Source organism: Indicator indicator, chromosome 23 (assembly GCF_027791375.1).
Source record: "Indicator indicator isolate 239-I01 chromosome 23, UM_Iind_1.1, whole genome shotgun sequence".
Lineage (NCBI taxonomy): Eukaryota > Metazoa > Chordata > Aves > Piciformes > Indicatoridae > Indicator > Indicator indicator.
This window is the reverse complement of record NC_072032.1, coordinates 16111665-16135239: the sequence shown is the minus strand read 5'-3', so window position 1 is coordinate 16135239 and position 23575 is coordinate 16111665. Positions and strand designations below refer to the sequence as shown.

The following is a 23575-nucleotide window of genomic DNA, read 5'->3' as shown; positions in this document are numbered from 1 at the left end:
GAAGGGATTTGAACAAGATAATTAGTTTACTGCTTAGCCCACAATATAACAGGCAAAACCCCTCTAAGAAAAGGCAGACAAAATGGGTCAGAAAATATGTGGGAAATGAGGTAAGGCCTCTTAAGCAGGGCCTCAATCAGCTATACCATTATGAAAGGGTCCTGGAGTATTCATTCATTACTGCAGACTGTTGACTTTTTTGGCTTGCCCACCAGTGGTATCAAAGAAAGAGACTGAGCCATACAGGGGGAAGTGTTGCTGGACACCAAGGAGTCTGCTTTCAAGTGCTTAAATGCAGTTTCACGTTCCTTGCCACCACACCACGGAGTGCAGTGCTGGAAAATTAAAACACTCCAGCACGTTACTGGAGCTGAGGCTGGACAAGCAAAGCTTCTTGTAAACCTCGGTCTGGATCGCATGCTTAGAAAGAGGCAGGCAACTGAAATACTGCATCAGGAAACTTGGTTTATGTTTAATATTATGTTCAAGCCTCTAGCAGCGTTATTTAAACATAAATTTTCTAGGAGTGGATTGAAGTGTTCCATTTAAATATATTTTTTTTTTTTTTTAAAGATGTGCCATGCAGAAAAAAGTCCCAAATCCAGTCCCCCAAGAGTGATACCGGTATGGGAGACGAATGACAAAGTGGTGGTACTTGGTTTCCAAAAGAGCAGCAGGAAATACTTCAGAGTTCCTGCCCTTTGTTGTTTTGCCTGTGAATCTCCTACGAACCACTAGCCTGATCAAAGCTGCCAGAAGTTTTTAGGAGATGTGTCAACCTGGGCTTACCTGTGTATGGCAACTTAGATGTGCCTACTCTTCAGTGGAAGAAACAGCAGGAGCTGCTCTAATGAACTGTCCAGCAGCTCCAGCTTGCAGTGTATATACAACCAGAGGTGGGAAGAGGTTAATCCATAGGGAAACTGGTTAAGAGAGCAAAGTGGAAAATACCAGGAAGTTGTATGACAAACTCAACTTGAAGTCAGAGATCGTTGCTAACATTTTCAATTTGTTTTAAAGAAATTCTCCTTTCAATCTCTTGCTTTTTGTGTCACCTTGATAGCCCAGTTTCTGTCTTGTTCTGCAGAGATGCAGAACTGACACAAAAATCTGAAGTACAGTATTATCTTGAATGATCAGTCCTACTGACACATACTGACCTTCTGCCCCAGAGCTTTCCTCTACCTGGCCAGGAGCTGGAGATGGCTATCTCTGATCAAAATCCTTTAAACATTGTCATAAGGAGTGCCAGGGAGAAGCTTGTGGGGACTTCGTAATTTCAAAAGCCTGATTTTTTTTTTTTTTACAGGGAGTAACAGAACTTGGCAAGATCCAGCCCCACCCCCCAGCACCAAAATCCTGAGTTTTGTTAAATATAAAAGGTAATTTTATTAAGGACTCATATATAGTCCAGTAGAGTTCCTGTGCAACCCAGTCTAGGAGAAGCTGCTTTAGCTGGGGAGTTGGGTTGGAGGATTGCCTGAGGTCCCTTCCAACCCCTGCCACTTTGTGATTGTTTGAAATACTGCCTTTTTTTTTTCTTTTTTGTCACAATGACAGTTCATCATAGGGTGTGATGAAAATTCATAGAGTGATTATGGAAAACTGTCTCCTTACTTCTTATTCACTCTCTCCACCTGAGATAGATTTTATCTTTGTTCATCTATGCTTAAATTAGGGAAAGCTGTAATTAAAATGCATTCACTGCTGGTTTTCAGTAAGTAGTTTGTGCTTCAAAGATGTATCTGATCATGTTTAACACTAAGCTTGTGAGCAGTTACAATGAATTCAACAGGACTTAAGCATATACTTTAAATTGTACATGCTTCGGTGCTTTCCTGAATTGGGATGAGATTATTTGTATGCTGTTTAATAAGAGCTGTGTTTAGCTAAGTTAGTGTGATTTTCCATCTCTGAAGGTGCTGTACCATAACCTATACGCTTCAAGTTGTTGCAGTCCACCTCACAAGAGTATAATAGATTATATATATATATATATATTTTATCTGCTAATTAAGAGCTTTGAGGAGTAATAAATTTCCTTTCAGAATTGGTGGGGATGAAGAGCATGCACTTACATATACTGCATCCCTATCAAAATTAGGGTAAAAAGAAAACAAACAAAAAAAAAATCTAGAAATTATCATTAGGGTGCTTGGGTTCTGTTCTTTGGGGGGTTTGGGGTTTTTTTTGAGGGGTTTTGTGGGTTTGTTTTGGGTTTATTGAATGTCTCTAGGTAAAGGATTGGCTCAGGTATATCTGGAGGGTAGGGGAGATGATGTGCAATAAGTGGGTTTGCCCACACTGTTGGAACATGCATTCATTAAAAACAGGTACTTGCTCTCTAAGAGGTGTGGCAGAAGCTGCGCACAAAATTTTCTGCCTCTTTTCAAAACAGGCATTTGTTGTCTTGAAAAAGCTTCTCCAAAGGAGGCATAAATATTGGTAAATAGTAGATGTGTATAGAAACTACTTCCTGTGTCCATCTCTATTCCACATCACCATAAACATGTAGAACAGATAATTCAAACAAAGTAGTGACCTGAATTTACTATAAACACTTGGGGTTTAAATCAGAAAAATCAAGTTGTGTACTTCTTTTGGTCTGGTTAAGAATTAAAGCAAGAAATCATGCTGACAAGTGAAGTGAATAGGAACAGGATACAGAGTTACTCTGTGATTTAATACATTGTCCTAAGTATGTTAGATGTATAACTCTATAGAAATTTTAGCTCTTTCCTGCCATAAAGCCATGACTTTCTTACATGATGTATCTTCAGTAATTCTGCAGTATTTTGATTCATAAATGTTGAGTATATTGGAAGGGGTTTAAAAAATGCATTTTAGTAGGCCTTTTGACAGATGTGATTTAAAAGCTTAGAGAAAGCCATGCACCTGTCACTTTTAATTGCAGAAAGCTTTCCATCTATTAAGTTTATTTTGCCAGTCTTCTAATGAAAAAGTTCCAGTATCTAATTTAATTTAATTTTCTTTGGGTTTGCCAGAAAAGCAATTAATTTTTAAAACTTCCAACTATGAAGCAGTCTCTCTATCTTCTATACCATTAAATTTTATCATACACTTGTCATACCTTAGGAACATCTTGATATCCTTGAAGAATTGTGGCAGTGAAATGTAGACATATTGTCTGTAGCAGTAGGTAGGGTTTACAAATACAAATGTTCATATGATTGGGTTCTTTCTATCCATCATTAGATTGCATCTCTCTGGAGCTATAAGTACATCTGTGCCTGGGGGGCTGGTGTTATCACCAGTGCATATGGGGACCATGTGTCAGTCTCCCAACAAAGATATATAGCCTTGTGTAGAGGCAGGATTGGTTATGCTTGTATTTTAACCTCTAAATCAATTTCTGGGACCTCTACTACAGATGTTGGAAGCCGCAGGTCTGTAAAACAGTACACTGTAATATGAACTGCCACAGAAGAACAAGCATGAGAGGGAATGAACCATATGGCAAGAGACAGCAAGTGCAGTGGAGCCTGCACAAGAAGCAAAGCCTCACACCTTCTCAGCTATCTGTGTAAATATTGCTTGAATTCGATCACCTCAGAGCTCTGAGCTCGTCCTGTTGTCAGAGGAGATCTGCTCTTACTCAGCTAAAAGACTGAGTACAGATATATGTGCTTGCTGTTGTAAAGATACATGTCCCAGGGTCTTTGGAGCTGGCAAAGCCCTTACTGAATTCCTTAGAAGTATGAATGGATTTATAGTGAGTGCTTTGGCAGGAAGGTGGGTGGTGTAGTGCTGGGATGTTGTTCTCTGTGACAGCTATTATTAATACCAGTGCAATGTCATGTGTTCTTGGAGCCAGCCTTATTTCTTGAATCCTGGGGGTTTTTTAATGCATGCTTTAAACAAAATGCAACTATTTTAAGTCTTCAGATCTCTCATAGTACACTTCAGAATTAGTCCTTAAGCAATAGGGAAGCATAACCATTGTTTGTTAAGCATTTTTTAAAGTGCATTTAACAGCTCTGTCTTCGCATTATCCTAACTTCAATCCTCAGTCACTTCAATGCTACCTAGACATCTCTGCCCTGCAGTCATCTGTTTACTCACACAAGAGTGGTGGAGTTTCTTGTGAAAGGGAGACATCAGTGTCACCCTTATTAATCTTAAGTATCCTTCACTCCCATTTGATTGCAATTACTTAACTGGTATCCATCCCATCTAACTTCATACCCTCAGATAGCAAAACAAAGCAATCCCCCTTGTTCAACCAAAAGATCTCACCACACCACACACAGTCACTTTTTATCCTAATTATGACAGCTTCTCAGTACAGTTTTCTCAATATTTTCTTGAGCAGAAGCTCCACCAGCTACTTAGAAGAGTCTGGAAAATGATTGAAAGGAAAGAATTTTGCAAGGAAGTAATTTGGGAAAAAAAAATTGAAAACCTACAAATAGAGAGGGGAAAAAAAGTCTGAAGGAAGGAGGAGAGATGAGGTTTAAAGTGCAATTAAGAGCAGCCACTCTTTGATGATGTCAGTGGAAAAGTGCAGTCCTGGAACAGAAAATCTGAGCTTTGTGGACTTTAAGCTTAAAAAATGTCTGAAAGAAAATTATTACCAGTACAATCTTTCCCCCTTTCATTTTTTTTTTTTTTTGTGAGGGAAAAAGAAAGAGAAATATGGAAGAAGTAGAAACACAATGTAAGCTTTTCTTTGTGTAATATTCAGCTTTGCATGGATTATTTAATAGGTGCGTTTTCCAGAATATTTAAGTGTGATTTGCATACTGGTATTGTGGCAATAGCATGCAGCCAGGGCTGTAACATGCAATGGTATTTTTCATACTCTTACACTTGGGAGCCCTCTGATCCGGGGTTTTGTCCTGGGCTGTTGTTTTTAGATTGCTGTTAATGCAAAAATTGGTTGTGATCAGTTCATTCTGGAGTTCCCAGTTTCCTTTTCATTGCTTATGTATGTTTTTACCATTTTTGCAAGGGTTTCCTGTTGTAAATGGACCCTGTGTTCAGCTGGGGTACACTGTTCTTGTTTTATAGACCAACTGCCCTGCCTCTGCTATATTCTCAGCTCCTTTTACAACAGGAAGCCATCTCTTGAAATCCTGATTCTTTGCATGGCATTGAGGAAAAAGATTGTGGTGAAAGGAGTTTGGGATAAGTGGCTTGAAAAGCCACAGAAAGGGGAGGCAGGCTCAAGAAGAAATTGAAGCCTGGAGCCCTTGGACAGAAAATAGGATGCTGCAAGACTTGAGACTTTTGAGATGTTCAGCTCTGAAGTATTAAATTCAATTAATCCTGATCAATGTTTAGTTTTAGTTCCAGAATACTTACATACTCCTATCAGTAATTACCCTGAAGTTTCCCAACATAATTTTTTGCCTCTTTTTTCCAAAGAACTTTTAATTCACTTTTGTTAATGAGCACATACACAACACACAGGAAAGAATGAACAAAAAAATCCATTCAAAATATCTATCCAGTTACTCAACCTAAATAATTGATCTTGTTCTTATAATTTTGTATTTTCTTATCAGAAAAGTGGAGGATAATATGAACACACATGTTTCTTTTATCCTTTCCATTATTAGTTTACTCATACAAAACAGCTTCAAGTTGTAGTTCTTCAAGCCGAAAACCAAATGGTGGTAGGCACTGTGTAAACACAGAGTGGAAGGGAAAAAAAAAAAGAAGGAGAAAAAAAATCAACACAGTGTAAAATAAACCAAAGTGTTTCTGTGAAAAATATTGCAGTATGAGAAATGACAGATGGTTATAAGCAGATGGGTGAAGCCCAGGAAAACAATGATATAATATTGGTCATCTTGATAAGCAGTAATTAGGATGGTAGATTATCTGTTGTCAATTTTTTTTAAATCATCCACGGTAATCCTTTTATGATTTGCTTTGGTTTCTTTTGCTGTTCTTAGCAGACTTTTTGGCACTGAGAGGCAACAGTCTCAAAGCCTGCAGCATCAGTGCTTCACGTGTGTTAGTGACTATGCACATACTGTATGAAGCTAAGACTGTACCATAAACCTGTCTTGTTAAGCAGTCAGCCCATCTCTGGGGACAGTTCCCAAATTGCACCATTCTTCTACTCAAGTGAAGGAAGAGTGAGCACAGTGCCATTCAACAGTAATGATCTGCACCATCATTTCTAGTTTACCCTCCAAACTCTGGCTGTCCCTTGACGAACTGTTCAAAGTTGGCTTTACTGCTAGGAAGCACTTAGCATGCTCAGTTTATCATTAAACTAACAGTTTGGGCCTGTGCATGATGAAAAATGTCTGTGTCCAGAGATGAAATTACTACTTGCCTGTACTGGAACAGCAGCTATGAGGAATGGGGTTGGATCAGGAATCCACTCTTCTCTCTTTTGAACAAAGAGAGGAATTGCCATGGTTCACTGAGTGGCATTTCAGAAGAGAGTACAAGGGTTAGAGAGTGTGAATCAAACTAGACAACACACCAGACAACCTTTCAATCAGTTCCTAGAAGTGCTTACAGTTTCAATTCCAAGGGAGGTGAAACAATACTAAATATTAAAGACATGTTGACAGCTGCAAACTCCTGTTAAAAAAGAATTTTTGTTACTGGGAGAAGTAGTGGTAGATTTTTCATCTACTGTTGAAGAGGTCTTTTGGGAAATTAAGTATGCCATCTCATCTATTCTTAATGTGAGCAGATCCCCAAGCCAAATGGATGTTTCAGCCATGCATATGCTGAGTGTGTACCGGACCAGAAGTGAAAGTTACCTACCAGCATCTTGCTTTATCCTTTTTTAAGTCCCTAACTTGTAGTGCATTTTCAAGTCTTATCAGGTGTGATAGTTGATTAAAAATGAATCACCAAATCAGCTGTCAGAGACTGCTGGAGTTAAAACAGCAGAATCTTCACTCTTTCCTTATAAAGGAATGGTATTTTATGGCCGTGTGTGAAATAATAACATAAGCTATTTTCCATTTAGCCTTTTTTTCCAACCTGGTTAAATAAAAAGGATGGAAAAATGCAGGAACAGAAACCATATATGCTTTACAAGTTATTGTCTGGACTAAATGATCATTTTTAGAAATACTGCATGCAAGATACAGATCCAACAGCTAAAAGTCTTCTCCCCCTCTGCAGACAGCAGGTAGGGTTGTAGGTGAAGGATGCCCTCGCACTTCACAGCTGTGCTGCTGCCTCGGGCACTGTTAGGGTGCAATAGTGCCAGCAGAAGTGCATGACAAGCAGCAGTCTATAACTCTCATTCCATCCCTTCCTTTGGCTCGCCCGGTTTAAGGCTCTGTGAGGATAAAGAATTGGTGGCTATTCCTTTGGGGTGGGCAGAGGTATTCTTAAGAGCAGCAAGTTTTTCTTTCTGGGATCCTTTTCTATCAAAGCCAAGTTTGAAGTAGTATGGCAGTTCTCTCTCTTTGTGGGTGGTCCTCTCCTCTGTAGGAGCTACAATGTGTAATTATTTATATTTTTTTGGTAATCCCAAACAAAAGAGAATTACATATTCATTTAGTGGAACAGACAAATAAATACTGCTTTGCTTTTCAATAATAATTTCTATGACTCCAGTAAAATGAATGTGTGGTCCTCATACTCCTATTTTGTTTCACAATTAGCATTTGCTACAGTAGGACACACTAGCACAATAAAGAATAAATGGTGAATCTCCTTAAGCACTTAGTTTTCAAATGGTACCAGACTACTTAAATTAAGTGCACTTCTGAAGCATAGAGTGGAATTTATTTTGGGACCCATAGGTGGATTTTCATGCCAAGACTGAGATTGGAGGGTTTGGCTTACTGCACACACAAAATATAACCATATTAAAGCACAAGAAGGCCTGTACTTGAATTCTGTGCTATTCTCATGCTGCAGAAATTAACAATTGCTATTACTCAAAATTATAAACTAGTCAATAGCATATTATAATTCCTCAGACAAAAACAAAAAAAAGTTAGCACTGATTTCCATCATTTAAATTTTTGATGATTTATCCTAAATGTCAGGGTTGAAGGTACTGATAAACTCTGGAGATGACCAAGCTCCCTATGCTCCTATTGTGTAATGTGTCTATTTTTCTGGTTTGCTCTATGTGTTCTATACTGTATGCTTAAATAATTTCTATCTATGCTTTAATAAATAGATGAAATGGATAAAAATATCTGCTGCTTAAATAATACAAATAATAATTACCAAAAGCTATAATAAGTACATTGGCCTGCATCAGGCATAGTGTGGCCAGCAGGAGCAGGGAGGTCATTGTACCCCTGTACACAGCACTGGTTAGGCCACACCTTGAGTCCTGTGTCCAGTTCTGGGCCCCTCAGTTTAGGAAAGATGTTGAATTGCTGGAGCATGTCCAGAGAAGGGCAACGAGGCTGGGGAGAGGCCTTGAGCACAAGCCCTATGAGGAGAGGCTGAGGGAGCTGGGGGTGTTTAGCCTGAAGAAGAGGAGGCTCAGGGGTGACCTCATTGCTCTCTACAACTACCTGAAGGGAGGTTGTAGCCAGGAGGGGTTTGGTCTCTTCTCCCAGGCAACCAGCAGCAGAACAAGAGGACACAGTCTCTGCACCAGCAGAGGTTTAGGCTGGAGGTGAGGAGAAAGTTCTTCACAGAGAGAGTGGTTGGCCATTGGAATGGGCTGCCCAGGGAGGTGGTGGAGTCACCATCCCTGGAGGTGTTCAAGAGGGGATTGGACGTGGCACTTGGTGCCATGGTTTAGATAGTCATGAGGTGTAGGGTGACAGGTTGGACTCGATGATCTTTGAGGTCTCTTCCAACCTTCTTGATTCTATGATTCTATGAATTCAATTACAGATTTATATGGATAACATTTAAAAAACCTGAGGCATTAAAAATGAAAGAAACTTCAGTGATACCATTGAAAGTGGTATCCTTAAAAGAGAAATGAAAGTGAGCAGGGAAATTAAGTCTGAATCTTTTTGGAAGAATGGAAGATTCATTCCTTACCAAAGGAACTGCTGTGAGTCACAGAATTCTGTCCACGTCACAGTGATGGTTGCCCTGTATTGTGAAACATAAAATTGGCACTAGAGCAATATAGCACACCATGGCAGAGGGAATAATCCTCCTTTAGCATGAGAATAAATTATGTCTGCTAACAACAGCATCTGAATCTCTGGGGAGTCAACAGAGCAAATGGAAGTTAGTGATGCAGAGAATCTGTGTTTCTCTGATCTAAATTTTTCTCATCTTCTTTGTGCTCCTCAGCATGGTACTGATACGTGCTATCAATGATATATACTGGCTCAGTTTCTCCATCTGTTAAAAGAGGTTAGAAGTACTTTTCTTAGACATGAAGTTTCATCCCTGTGAAGGGAAGCAACCGGGAAAGATGATACAACCAATGATAATGATTTACAGAACTTAACCATTCGTATCTGAGATCTTCACAAGGAGAAAATAAGTGTCTAGAGATGTATCAGCTGACAGTATTGGACTCCTTTTGTGTCTTTATTATGAAGAGGAATCACTGCATTGTATGTTTTACTGAAGAACAGGGGAAAAAGTAATCAAAATTAATAGGAGGCTAAATTGCTTATTTTGTAGTCAAAGAATAATGATTAGGACAGTTCTTAAATTTGAGGTTTGGGGTTTTTTTCCATAATAAGAGTTTATTCTGAATTAAAATAACTATTCTTTCAGTTTTCATTGATTTGTAGACCTACCAAAAAGCTATGCCTTTCTGAAACCACATGAGAAACCATTTGAGTATAAGATGATCTTCATAAATAAGAGATGTAATAGTGTAACTTGTTATATGGGAAATTTATAAAGCCAGACATATGTCTGTATTGAAATAATTAACTGGATTAGCCTCATTTGACTGATGGGAAAGGTATATACTTGTTTGTATACCTTAATATATGAGCTGAATATGGGGTAAAATCTTGTTGTATTAGAAATTAAAACATGAATGTTTGTTTAGTAGGCTCATGCTAAAATAGGATGTATTTCTACCATGATGGATTTCCAAATATGCTTCAATATGTTCAGTCCAACTGAGCTATTAATTTTACAGGAACTGTCTCCCTGGGATACTCTCCCTGCAGTTATACCACAATATAATAGTTCATTAGCATCTGTACTCTCGAAAACTTTGGATTTGATTCTCATTACATAGTTCTGAAAATAATTTTCATGCTTACATACCTTATCCTAATACAGTAACAGTGGTGGATGCCAAAGCTTGCTTCTGTAGCATTCAAAAAGTTCTTAGAGTAAATTCCTAGTCACACTGAAACTTTGGAAGTGAAGAGTATGGTGGTGTGATGATAAATGAAGGTTCATGAGCTGTAAAAAAAAAAAAATGTGATTGAAAGTTTTCCATGATGATGCAAGCCACCTAATGCAGAGTAAAAATAGGTATTTATTATTCAAATTTAGAAAGAGGAAAACCGCCTGACATTTTATGATTGAAATCCAAATCAGAGATCCATCAAAATGCAAGAAAAAACCCCTCCTTTGCCATTTCATTCTGTCCTCTTTGTATCAGAAAGCCCAGTGCTGCAGCAGCTTTTGCAAACAGAGGCAGCTGCCAGGGTGAATGATAATATGAAATAATCACTTTCCATCCTTCTCTCAAGACGGATCAAGACAGAGTTGAAACTTGAAGCCATGGCTCACTTCTCTCATGCCATCCCATCACTGCCTGTTCTTGCCTTCTGGGAGCTCAGGTTTTACTGCTGGTGTCTTCAGTACCTTCCATTGAGGCAGAGTACTTCACTTTCCATAATGTCAAAGCCAGGGGCATAAGTAATAGCTCTTGCAAACCAGGGTCTTGCTCTGAATTTGGTACAAGGTTTTAGATGGCATACCTCATTAAGGTGACTGTGGCTGGAGAAGTGTCTCAGGCCATGCAAGACCTCCTTGACATCTTAATGAAGGCCAAAATCCAGTGAATAGCCTGCACTGCAGCACGTTTTCCAGGTTGTCACTGCAGTGAGAAGTAGTCTGTCTTCTCCCTGCCGCCTAAATGTCTGTTCTTTCTAAGGGATACTCCGATACAGATACGTTGTAGGAACACTGAACAGTACCGAGGAAAAAGCACATCATAGTGAAAAGAGATGAAAAGGAGAGAACCATTTGATATTCAGAAATTAATTGGTTAGTTTTGTTATTTTGGGATAAACATTGAATTAATACCTATGTGAATAAAAAGGAGCTGTTATATGTTCCACTGGTGGTCATCACAGGTCCCTTCCAATTGAGCTATCCTATCCTGTTCTAAAACAAGTGTATTTAGTTATTTACCCCTGTTAACGCTTTTGTGTTCCAAGTGAAAATCCCAGTGTCCATATATTTGGTTTTAAGTCAAATAATTTAAACAAATTCTCATTCTGGTTTTTGTTTTGGTTTGTTTTGGTTTTTTTCTTTGAATATCTCATTATCTACAATAGTTTGCCACCTTGTATGGGCATGGGAGATTTCATGCAGAATATAGTTAGCTAATGTCAAAGTTGTTGATTTTGAGTAAGAACTACTATGCAAGGCTTACTTTGTTCATGTCAGATATATTTAAATAATTATTAAGGATGCTGATCATGGAATAGCCACCTTCTGAGCTTCTTTTATGAACTAGCATAAATGAACTGATAGGTATTCAATATTGAGTCTGGCTCAATAATTCTGCCTTTTCCTTTAAAAATCAGGACACATTATTCATTCCCAGTACTCAGTGTTTTACAAACTCGAGAATGGCAGTATAGATTTATGATATTGCTGGTCAGACACAGAGGGAGGTTAAACCATAGAGGAAAATAAAATTACAAGTAATTAAATTTACAAGCAGGTTTGCCATCTTCAAAAGATTTATTGTTTCAGAACGAACAATGGTTTTAGCCACACAAGAAAACTGTAACACAGCCTTAACAGCATATGATATAGATATTATATGTGGTGTTTCAATTTATATAATTAAAAATTTAGCACTCCTTTTAAGGATAAATGGGATATTCAACTGGGAACCATACATGGTGAGTAATAAAATAGCTGCAATGCAGTACTGCCTGCATTTTTTACGAGCTGAAGCACACTGTCAGGCTTATTAATATCAGGCTATCTGAGGGCTTTATCAGATAAAAAAATCATGTATATATGTTGTTGAGGTTTTCTGGGGGAATAGGTTGTTTTATTCTGTTGGTCTCAATTTCAGATGTTAGCAGGATTCAGGGTTATTTTTCCTGCTAAACTTCTATCTACTAACTAGTAAATATGATAAATAGAAATGTAATATTTCCCTTCTGTTTGTAGGAATGATTCAGGAGTAGCAAGGTTTTGGCAAGGTCTTTCTGATATTTCCATAACGCATTGTGATTAATAATATATGCTGAAAGAAACAAAAATTACCTGAATACTTAAAATGAAGCTGATTTGGGGAGGGAGAGTGTGGTGATATTGGATTTCTTTTGTTGTTGTTGTTGTTATTTTTTTCCCTACTAAATTGGTTTGTGAAATGTGGAAATCTAGATTCTTTCAGGCATAATTTAACTCTAGCAGGTTTTAATCAATTCTGCTGTTGCAGAGGTATGCTGGATTTTGACACAAGGTCTTGGGCTGTAATAGTAATGGAGACTTACTTGTTCCAGTTAAAATGTCTCAGTGAGATTGTTGGTTTCAAATGTGAAAACAGGTTACTTCCAATTATAAAGATTTGATTTTTAATAAGTAGGATGTTCTGTTATTTAGTGGCTTAAATTTTATTGAAACGCTTGAGGTTTCTTTCCTTGTAGGGGTACCAAGTGCCATCATAAATTTATACTCAGTATTCAAATGCTGCCTCTTGTTGAAATGGAAGGTGAAGTTCACATAGTTATTAGTGCAGGAAAACAGTGACCATTAGGCTGTAAAGGAGGTTTGCACCTTTCCTCACTGCAGAATATAAGCTGCAAAGTCAAATCTGTGTAACATACTGGCCTGCAAAATTTCCTGGGTTTATCAACAAGATAGATTCCCTGCCCTCCCCCCCCCCCCTTTTTTTGCTCACAAAGTTACAGTGCATACTGTACCACTTGTGACAGGGATGTTTTTAGGAGCTCAAGAATTGCAGTGGAAAGAGTTAAAGCATCATAAAAGAGGCCACACGGCAATTTCTTACTGAGTTCTAGGTCTGCAGAGTGAAATTTAGGCATAATTTACGCACAAAGTCAGCTGTTTGTATAAGCCCCTCAAGATTTTTATATAGAAACCTTTTCAGAACAAGCAGATGAAAACTTGAAGCAATCAATAAATAATTACTGAAAAGTTTCCTGCTATAAGTAGGCCTAATTCATGTGTTGAAAATCGAATTTTTTATGAGGTAGGAATTTGCAGTGCAGAAATTAATAAATAACTTTTACTTTTGTTTTATAAACAGTTCCAAGAAAGTTTTGAAAACCAGCAGATGTGTTGCAAAAAAATAAAATGTTTTGGAAAATGACATTTGACGACCCTACTTGGCTCTCTGTGTTTAGATGGATGCCTTAATCAGTGCTTTGCACAGTAAGGTTGGGAAACCTTTGCAGTCAAGTAGTTTACGTTTCAAATGTGCTAAAATTAGCAGGAAATATTGTACTGTACTCTACATAAGCCTGTGCTACTTAAAAATGGTGTTGACTATGTGGACCCAGCAGTAAATCTAACAAGCAGTTAGTCTGCTCTCTTTTGCACACATATACACACAGATGTACACATGCAAACTCAAGGCTATTGCTTATGGAGGAACCTGACTCAATAGCTGATACTTGTAAGTCTTTGAACTTGTGCTAAGATTTGCCTTTAGTCAAGGGAAGAAAGATTTTGATCGTTCACATTTTTTTATCAGGTTTTAAAAAAATAATAATATAGGTATTGTCTCAATCTTTTTCAGCTTCCACTTTTAAAAATTATATAAAATGATGAATGCTGATACTCTGTTAACTGTCATAAAAAGTGTCATGCCCCATTACCTATTACCTCCTGCAGTCTGTATTTATGAGGCTGGCAGTGGTTTACATGGATATATACATATATCTTTGTTATAAACTGATCACGATACGAATCACTAGTGCTAACTTAACCACTCTACACACAGTTTTTATATAGGCAAAATGTATTAGTCAATTAAAGAGAAATGTAAATATAGCTATTTCCTGTTTAGACTGATAATGGAGGTTTTTGTAAAGGAAGGAGGCTGTTAAATCATATTACCGTAACAAATGCTGAAGGCTGCTTTTTCATTCATTGTCATTGAATTTATTGTCAGAGCAGCACAGTCATATCCCATTTCAAGATTACTTAGATGGCTTGAAAATTAAATCACAGTTCACAGATTCCTTTTTTTTTCCACACACAGTTAATAGTAGTGAAATTTGGTCTAGTTTTGAATATACATTGCAAGAAACTGCAATGCTGTAAGATGCACAAACTATCAAAGATTTAATAAATAGAAAGTGATGTGGATAGAACAAAACGTTGTCAGTGATGTAGAATTCTTTTCAAAAGAACGATGTAAATTTTGTAGAAGTTGGAAACTGTGAGGTTTAATAAAGTCCTCAAATTATTTTATTGAAGTTCATAAATCTTCATGGAAGAGATCTTCAGGAGTGCTTACTAATAACTGGGAATATGAGTTCATGCTAGATTACATTTTAAGGGAAGAATATATCAAATGTATGACTGTTGATATCTAAAATACTAAATGATTCTTGCTTATTCACATCATCTTGAGCTGGACCTTTTATTTCTGTGCTTCATTTTGAAGTGTTGCTCCTAAGAGCTGTTTCTGAAGTGGTCACCTAGATGTCTCTAAGAAGCAAGATAGTTGTTTGCCATAGCTTCTTACTTTTCTTTTTGCAGGTTTTCAGTCTTGCTTGCATAAAGCTGAGCATACTATCAACCACTTAATGTCACAGGTTTGGACTGGGTTGAAAAATGAAATAGCTCAGTTAAAAATCCAATCAGTTTGTCTTTCATTGTTAAATTACTTAATGCTCCTGCTGTTTCTTTGACATATGTATTGTTTGTAAAGGAGCTACTTAGTGTAACACTGATAAACTAATTTGACTATTATTGCTGATTCTTCTTCTTCAATTACAAATCAGTTAAGGTAATAAAATAAACTTCATTGGAAACATTGACTGAAACATAATGACTAAAATTACTTTCTTGTGTGTTCTTTTTGTTATACACAGAAAGAAATATATATGGCAGATTTTAAGTTCCATTTAATTTCTTTTTTCTTAGTGATCTTAGTGAAAATCAGATTCAAGCGATACCAAGGAAGGCATTCCGAGGAGCAGTAGACATCAAAAATCTGTAAGTATTTTTCTTCTTCTTGTATTTTTGCTGATTATAATGCTTTGTCACTGCACTGTCCTTTTGTTGTATCAGGTATCATTCTCCTAAGGACTTTCATAGCTTCTTAAGGAAACCATGTATAAAACCAACACAATTTCTTTGGCAACATATTTTAGCATATCTTGAGCATTCTAGAATTGCCATATATGAGATCTAAAACAATAAATGGAGCCAAATACAGCAAGCCATTTTAAATATTTGTTTATGGTAACCTGAGTTTAATATCTGAATGTTAGGCTATTTTAAACATTTCACTGTTACATATGGAAAAAACCAAAATTAATTGTTGTACTACTTCAAAACCAGCATGCTCTGTGATTACCAAGGTGGCAACATGTTGTTGCATCCTCAGCAGGAGGCGGCTGGACAGGAAATTTTTTGTGTTTCTGTCTTCCTGTGATGGACTCCACTCTGCTGCCCATTGCTCTGCATGCAAATTGGTTAGGAGGAGGATGGTATTTTTCAAAGATTTGAAAGAGTGTCCAAGAGTTTGGCCTACTTGGTAAGACATTTAGAGATTCTGGAGGTTTTTTTCCTATTTAACCCTATTCGTGATATGGTTCTTTCCCACAGTGCAATCCTACCACATCTAATTGGAAAAATGCTTATGTTCAAATTTATTATGTTCCAAAACATGCAAGCTCTTCTCAAAGTGGCTTTGTTACTTTGCATAATGGATTGAAAATTGGAAAACAGCTACAGAAAGAAACTTTGGTGGTAAAAATAACAGCATCATTAATTACATCAATTTCAATATAAATTACAGAGATGTTTCTTTTAAATGCAGTGATTGATAACCCTCCCATACAATAGCTCTCTTAAGATTTTCAAAGCCAGGTAACAAATCTCACAGAACTTTTTCTGATTACACATTTATGTTCCTAAATGGAGACTCTCTGTTCTCTCACTCACCTGAAGTCCTTCTCCATCTGAATCAGGAGTTGGGATAATTTGGAAATCATCTTATTGTATGTTCTTCTAGTCTTTGCAGAGAAAAAGGAATTAGATGTTAAGTAAGATTATCTGAAGGATATCTTAGTTTCCGCTATGGTTGATGATATCAATATGATCTTTTGATTGCTCAGAGGAAGCTGTCTAGCTTCCATTAAATCTGGCCTTCATATTTCTTTTCAGGGCATCTTCTTAATAATGTTCACAGTATAGATTCTGTAGAAGAAAAAAGCAAATTGGGCAAGTCACTTTGAGAGTTGACAATATGGGCAAGCTGCCACATCTTCAGAGTAAAAAGAACAATCATCAAGCCTCACAAACCTACTACATCCTCCTTTTCATGGCATTCTTTTGTTTCATTTTAACTTTTATTTTTATTTTGCTCCTTGAAGAGCCAAGCATAGTGATAGACAATTTTGAGAGGAAGGAGCAATGGAATTATAAATCTGTTCTCTCTTTCTTCTGGTTTATTTGGTAAGTAAGCTTTACTTGGTAGTATTGCAAGTATTTTTACTTTGGGGATAAAAGAAAAAGGTTAATAATTCGCTACATTATGTAAATTAGGAAAAAAGTATCAATTCAAATTGCTTTACAGGGATAATGTAGCAAAGAACAAAATGAACTACATTAGCAAGATAAACAGCAAGTAGAATAAAGGAACTTGACTTACAAATAAAATAATATTCACAATAAATAGTAACTGTCATGGGAAATAAGCAGTTCCCTGAAGTTTGATAAAAACTTAGAAGAAATTCTTACATCTTCCTGTTTTACATCTTTCTCAGCTAATGCCTCTAAAATTATTGATCCTCTTGAAACTGAAATTGAGGAGGGAGTTGAGAAATAGGAAACATAACTCAGTTATGGTGTAAAAAATATGAGGCATTAAAAGCAGTGCCTGTTTCCAAACATTGTATTGCTATGATAAGTACCATGCACTGTTCTTTTCCCAAGGAAAAGTTGTAATGATATGAAATCCAGCTTGCAATGTGCTAAAACCAGAAGCATTTTCTAAATTTTTTGTGGAGGAGGAATTACTGCAGGGATCTAGAAAGGCTTCTGACCTTATCTGATGACTTAGTATTTGCCGTTGAGTCGATACATGGAGAGAATGTAATTATTTCTGAACAAAGAAGATTACATTGCATGGTATGTCTCTTGCATGGGACCACAAAGTGTCCTCAAGCCATGAAGAACAGGAGGGTAAAGCAGACATTGATTGAAATTGTCCCAACTTTCATCACAGCCTTTAGGAATTAATAAAGAAGGTTTTTTTTCTGTCAGATGCAGATAACAGGGTGTTTTCTTATTTATGAGGGTAGTAGCTTTCAAATGTATGAAACATCTTCTGTTAGTCATTAAATGCTCTTATTGTGGTATAACAAGACTTATTTTTAGATATTTATTTATCTGGTAGACAACATAGGCTAAAAAGCCAGAACATACAAATACAGTGTAAGCTGTATGAACTGTAACAGCAATAAATACAAAGTTTAATGCAGACAGATTCTTATTTAGTTGAATGGTTTTTATTTAGTTTTATAAGCTGAGCTGACATAAACACTAACATTTTTAAAAGCAGTAGATTAGTCAGTATGTGAAATACCTGGGCAACGCTGCAGATATGGGTGCAGAATTTAACTCTCAGTGCAAAGATTTGGAAGTGACAGCTGTTGTCTGGTGTTCTGTGAGCTTTCCCAGAAACAGCAGTGCCAAAGGCAATGAGCCGCTCTGTGGAAGCGGGGACAGAGATGAATAGTGACTTTCCAAAAGGATGGAGAGACCCAATATGGAGATGGGGCAGAGGGAAAGATGATGAAGAGAGAGACTCAGGGGAGGAAGGATGAGAATGGGACAGAGTTGCTGGTCTGATCAGCTTCTCTTGTTAGGGTGTTTTAATACTGCAAAAAACTCTCAGGAAGAGGAAAAAAGCTTTGTATAGTGCAGTTAGGTTTGTTGGTATGCTCAATAATGTGTTGGTGTGAAAAGTTTCATTACTGTAGTGTAGATTTCTGTGTGTGGTTTTGAAATTCATTATGCTGAAATAAAAATATAAATATAACTTAGAGAAGTATGTTGTGGGGTGGGTTTTTTGTTTTGTTTTGTTTTCTCTAGCATTCTTGCTTATGTCTTAAGCTTTAGCTCTCACACAGCTTTCTATCAGACACTGGTCTTATCCAAAAAAATACAGGCTGCTTCAATATATCTGTTAGAGAGACATCATAATCTAATGCAGCTGATGTCTTTATCTTAACACAAAACCCACAAAGTGCTATTCAAGCCAGGCACTTAGGCTTCAAAGTCGTGCTTAAAAAGCATAAAACATGCCAATTGTTATTCCTGGTTGTGTGATCATTTTGTACCATGGTCAAAACTGAGAGAAGATCATCTAAAACATGAAGACAGTAGAATCTTTTTAAAAGACAATAATTTACAAACGTACAAAGTATTTTTCCTCTCCCACCTGCAAAATTCCCTTCCGCCAGACCGAGACCAATTAATTAGTTCAATGCAAAGTACGTAATCTTTCTGGTAAGAAGATATGAATGAAAAGAACTCACCCTTCACTAAGGTAGTGGTCATGGTGACTCATTAAAGGAAGAAGTCCAAAAGTTTTCGGGTGCGTCACAACTGCTGCCAGGCTAGTGGAAGAAATCCACCTTTCAGTTTGTGTAGGACAAGATTTGCTCAAGTACTTTCTCTACTGTTAAAAGATTTCCCTTTGTGTATAATGTGGATGATTTAGTAGAAGCTGTGTCAGCACTGATTTATACATTGACAGCTAAGGATAATAAGATATGGGCAAACATACAGCTCACCCTTTTACAGATTAACCTGCAGACTGCATTAGGCAAATTTGATGGCATTAAAAGATTTTTCCAATTTGTCTGGAAACAATTTCTCTTTTGTATTGTGTCAAGGGTAACATTTCATGCCATTGTACTAATTTAAATAGCTTTGATAAATTGTTCAAGAGGTTAGAGAATTGTACTGTGTATATATTTTACCTCTTTAAAATAAAAAAGCTATTAACTTAATTGTTAAGTGAAATTCATTAGTAAAAATTGAAAGAGCTAAGAAAGAAGGCTTAAATATTCCAACACTGCAGAACTGGTGCTGTAACATTGCACCAAAATGACTAAAGATCATACTCAGGAAATGATAGTTTGCATTTAGCTTCCAGTACACAGAAAACCAGACACTGTTACAGTTATTCCAGTGTAGTAGTAATTCAGATGAAAAATGTGTATGAAACCAGAAGAACTTTATAGAAGTTGGTACATTACATTCAACAGCAGGTGTGATGATCTATTAATAAAGTAAAATGTTATCAAAGAATCACAGAAGATGCTTTGGTAAAAGTCTCATTAGCCCTCCTAGCTAATACATAATTGAAGGCAGAAGGGCAGAGTTCATTTCTATTTTGTTAGTTTTCTTAGTATGGTTCATACATATTTACTCATATATATTATGACAAGTTACCAGCTTGGAGAAGAATCTTCTGGTTATTTAAAGTTTGCAAGTTGTGTCCTGAAATGTGTATGTTGTGTTGCAGTATTTACAGGAAAAGCTTTTATCAGCAAAGAATCTAGGATTTTATATTTGTAGGGTAGGTATTTTGAGCAGACTTTTTTTAATTGAGTAGTATGTGCTGTATCAGTGTTTTGAATTGAAAAGGTAATATTCTTCAGAGAAACAAATGTAAATTTTTCATAACTTAATACTTAAAGATTAATAATGTATGGGAGGGATTGCTGATTTTTATGTTGAGAATTCAAGTGCTCCATTCCAACCTCCTATCTGCATATAATTGCACAGAGCACAAAGTAGATGCAGAAGTGCACACTGAAGGTTACAGCAGAACTACTAGTTTCCTTTGGAGCAGTAGTAAAGGAGATAAGTAACCAAGTATGTAAAACCTTGGACACTATTCTTTCTACGTATAGAAATGCTCTTAAAGGTAATATTCTAGATCCTGCCCCCCTCACCCCTGCACCTCCCACCTGGTTGAGGTGACCAGAGAGACCCCGAAAAGGGGTGCCTCTGGCCGGTCCCTGCTGCGGCGGCTGGAATTAACATGCAGCTGGGCTGCTCTGATAAATGGATTTTGTTAGGTCACCGAGGGGATGCGTGTGACATTAAGTGATTTACCGTCCTTTACCTTAATGAAATTGTTTCAGCAAGATGATGCTGAGAGCTTTTAATGGATAGCTTTTCTTGATGTAATGAAATTGCATTCCTTTGGCATTTAATATAAGGTGCAGTTATTATTTACTGGAGCTTTCCCAGCGCTGCTGTTTTACGCAGACAGTTGAGAAAAGGACGGGATTTCTGTGGCAGCACCCAGGCCAGCGTGCTGTCTGACAGCCTCACACGTACCAGAGCGTTTCAGAGAGCGTGGCCTAGCTCAGGCAGCCCCTCAGCAAGGCTTTCTCTGCACCTAACGCTGCCAGTGCTCGTCTCCCTTACAAATACATTCCTAATCTGTTTAACAGGCAACTGGATTACAACCAGATCAGCTGCATTGAAGATGGGGCGTTTAGGGCTCTGCGTGACCTGGAAGTGCTGTAAGTATCCCTTGTATCTCTTACTTGTAGAAAGAGCTCAGTGTCTGGGGAGTACTAATGTAAAAGCTTATCTGCAAGCTGCAGCCTGGTGTCAGGATGGTCTAGTGAAAAGATGTCTTAAAATAACCTGCTGCCATGTGCTAGAAAATGGTAAAAAAATGCGGAGAGGCAGAGATACTCCTTTAGTCTGTCAGACAGCCATTAAGCACAAGTTTAAAGGAAAGAAAGGAAAGAAGCAGATGGGACATACTGTAAGAAAAGAATGTATTTCCCTTTAAAATGGGGAGGGCAGTATTGCTGAATCCAATTAATTTTGTAAATTATCCATCACTGTTGGAGAGCATTTCAGCATTGCCTTTGTTGTATCCTCTGACATCAATTTGATCTTTCAGACTCTGCCTAAGAAACAATATACAATATCTGTTTGACTACCTGGGATGTTTTCTAACAGGCACTTTTCTGTCAAGCACCACTGTGTGTTAAGATGTTCAGTGTCTCCACATGGATTTTTCTTTAACATTTTTAACATTTAACATTTTTAATGTTCAATATTCTGAGTTGTGTGCATCAATATGTGTGTAGCAAAATGTCTGTCTTTATATCCCTGAAGGCTGGCATTCCAATACTCTTTTGCACACTTTTTCTCACTGTCTCAAAGTGGTCATCAGTGAGGTTAAAGGGAACAAAAGTTATCATCAGTGACCCCTGACCTCAGAAAAGATACTGTGATGAGCAAAGTGCCTCAGTTCCCAAAGAACCTGAGGCACAGGACTTGTTCCTGAAATACTTGTTCTGCCAGTCAAAATGTCACCTTTTTTTCCTGGGCTTTCTACATTAAGAGAAGTAAATGACTTTGAGCATCAGGGAGTTACTTCATGTTAGTTTGAATCACACTTGGTAAATGACAGCAGCTCGAGGAAGAGGAGGGAGGGGGGTTTGGCTGTGTTTTGTTTAGCTTGCTTAAGATTCTGAAGTTTCTCTGGCTATAGGTAGTGTCTATATATCCAAGAAGCTAAAGAATATGTGAGCCACTTGTGGGAAGGATTTTATTATTAAGCAATAGTTGGTCTTACTTATGAGTAAATGAATCTGACAGCTCCGTTTAATTTTTGTACCCTGCAATCGTAGAGTAACAAGCCTATTGTTAACTTATGGCATGAAGCCATGTAAATTGTACTGTAGCTTCAAGATTACATCTAATTGTGAAGTTGATGGATTGTTGATTGTCTGTCAGTAAACCTGATGCTCTGAGATTTTTATCTTTGGAACTCACGTATATGAGAAAATAACTTTTCCAGTGATGGCTTATTCTGGTGATTATATTTTTTATTGCAAGCCTTTCTTTGCAAGTGAGTGTTAAATGTATGTTTAAAAATAAACTAGTATTTTCTGCAGTTTTTAATGCTTGCCATTTCTTGATGTTCTAAAGAATTCATCCTTGCCAGATGAAGTGGTAAAATTTTCACACTGGTTTCAATGAATAAAAAAAAAAGGGTGGGAACTGTTAAAATAATACTCTGCTGAAAAAGTTGGTAGTTAGAATCTTATAGTAGCATTATTCAAATACACAATTCAATGTTCAGTATCTTATGTGATTATGTTGTGGGATAAGTAATGATGTCAAGATTAAGTTCTTAAAAATTGAGATAGCTATTTCAAACAGCACTTAAGAGTTTGTATCTAATAGTTTCCTTGCCAATGTGGCTTAAAGAATGTAGATCAGACCATACTGAATATGCACTGAGTAGCAAAGAAGTCTACATATTTTGTTTTCATTTGGAGTTAATTATTCTACTTAAGCACAGAATGTGTATATTACTTCACAACTGCAAGTATAAGTTAAAGCTTCTAAATCGATTGTAATCCTCTTCAGTGACAATTTGAAATGTTTGCCACTGTGACAGGCTTAGATGTTGGTTAAAGAATTGAAGAATCCTAGTGGCTGTTGATGTTAAAGATACAAAATTAACCTGAAATCTGGACAATTCTGAAATGCAAAATCATATAATGTGAACAGCTATGAAATTTAAATTTTCCCTTTTTTTTTTTTTCTTAATTTTTTAAAGAGAAAACCTGCTGTACTAGGGGAACAGACTATGGGAAAATATTTATTGCTGTCATATTTTAAAAATAGAAGCATCTAAGAAACTAAATAATAAGTGTTTCAGTCATTGTAGTCCTTGTGGTAGTACATAGCACTTAGGTAAAAGTATTGAGTCAACTTTTTTACTTTTTTATAATTATATCTCTGTAATGAAATCAAACATTTCCATCTTTAGTTAGCTAAATTATTTAATTCCTTATGTATCCCTAATGTCTCCTCCTGATACTTTTCTGTACCCTTGCAAAAATATGTTAATAGCTCGTGCAAGACAAACACCAAAAATCTGAAATTGAAAGCAAAAACATTTGTAGGTACACCTTTTTTTAAATAACTAAGGACTGTGGAAATATGCACTAATTTCCATTCACTTCACTGAAAATATATTATTTTAAAACCTTTTAATAAGTTAAAATGGAAGAACACTGGTAAGTGTCATTTACCATGTGGACATGGTAAGAAAATGCTGCCAAGATTTACTTGTAGTCATTTATCCATTCATACATCTTTTGTGGATATACTCATTTAGCCATTTTCTGTTGTTTCAGGTTTTGTTCTGTTTTGGAAAAGGCAGTGATTCTCTCTTTTTCTTTGCATAATTCCCCTTTTTGTTTATGTAGCCTTAAGT

General features: G+C 36.9%; 1 protein-coding gene across 3 annotated transcripts in view; it reads left to right on the top strand.

Annotated features, from left to right (window-relative positions):
• SLIT2 (slit guidance ligand 2) overlaps nucleotides 1-23575 on the top strand; it is a 199614-nt gene that overhangs the window by 103209 nt on the left and 72830 nt on the right. For all 3 annotated transcript variants that reach the window (XM_054391585.1, XM_054391584.1, XM_054391586.1), the window contains exons 5-6: nucleotides 15214-15285; nucleotides 20775-20846. In XM_054391585.1, the coding sequence (XP_054247560.1) occupies nucleotides 15214-15285; nucleotides 20775-20846 (144 nt within the window). The remainder of the gene's footprint in view (nucleotides 1-15213; nucleotides 15286-20774; nucleotides 20847-23575) is intronic.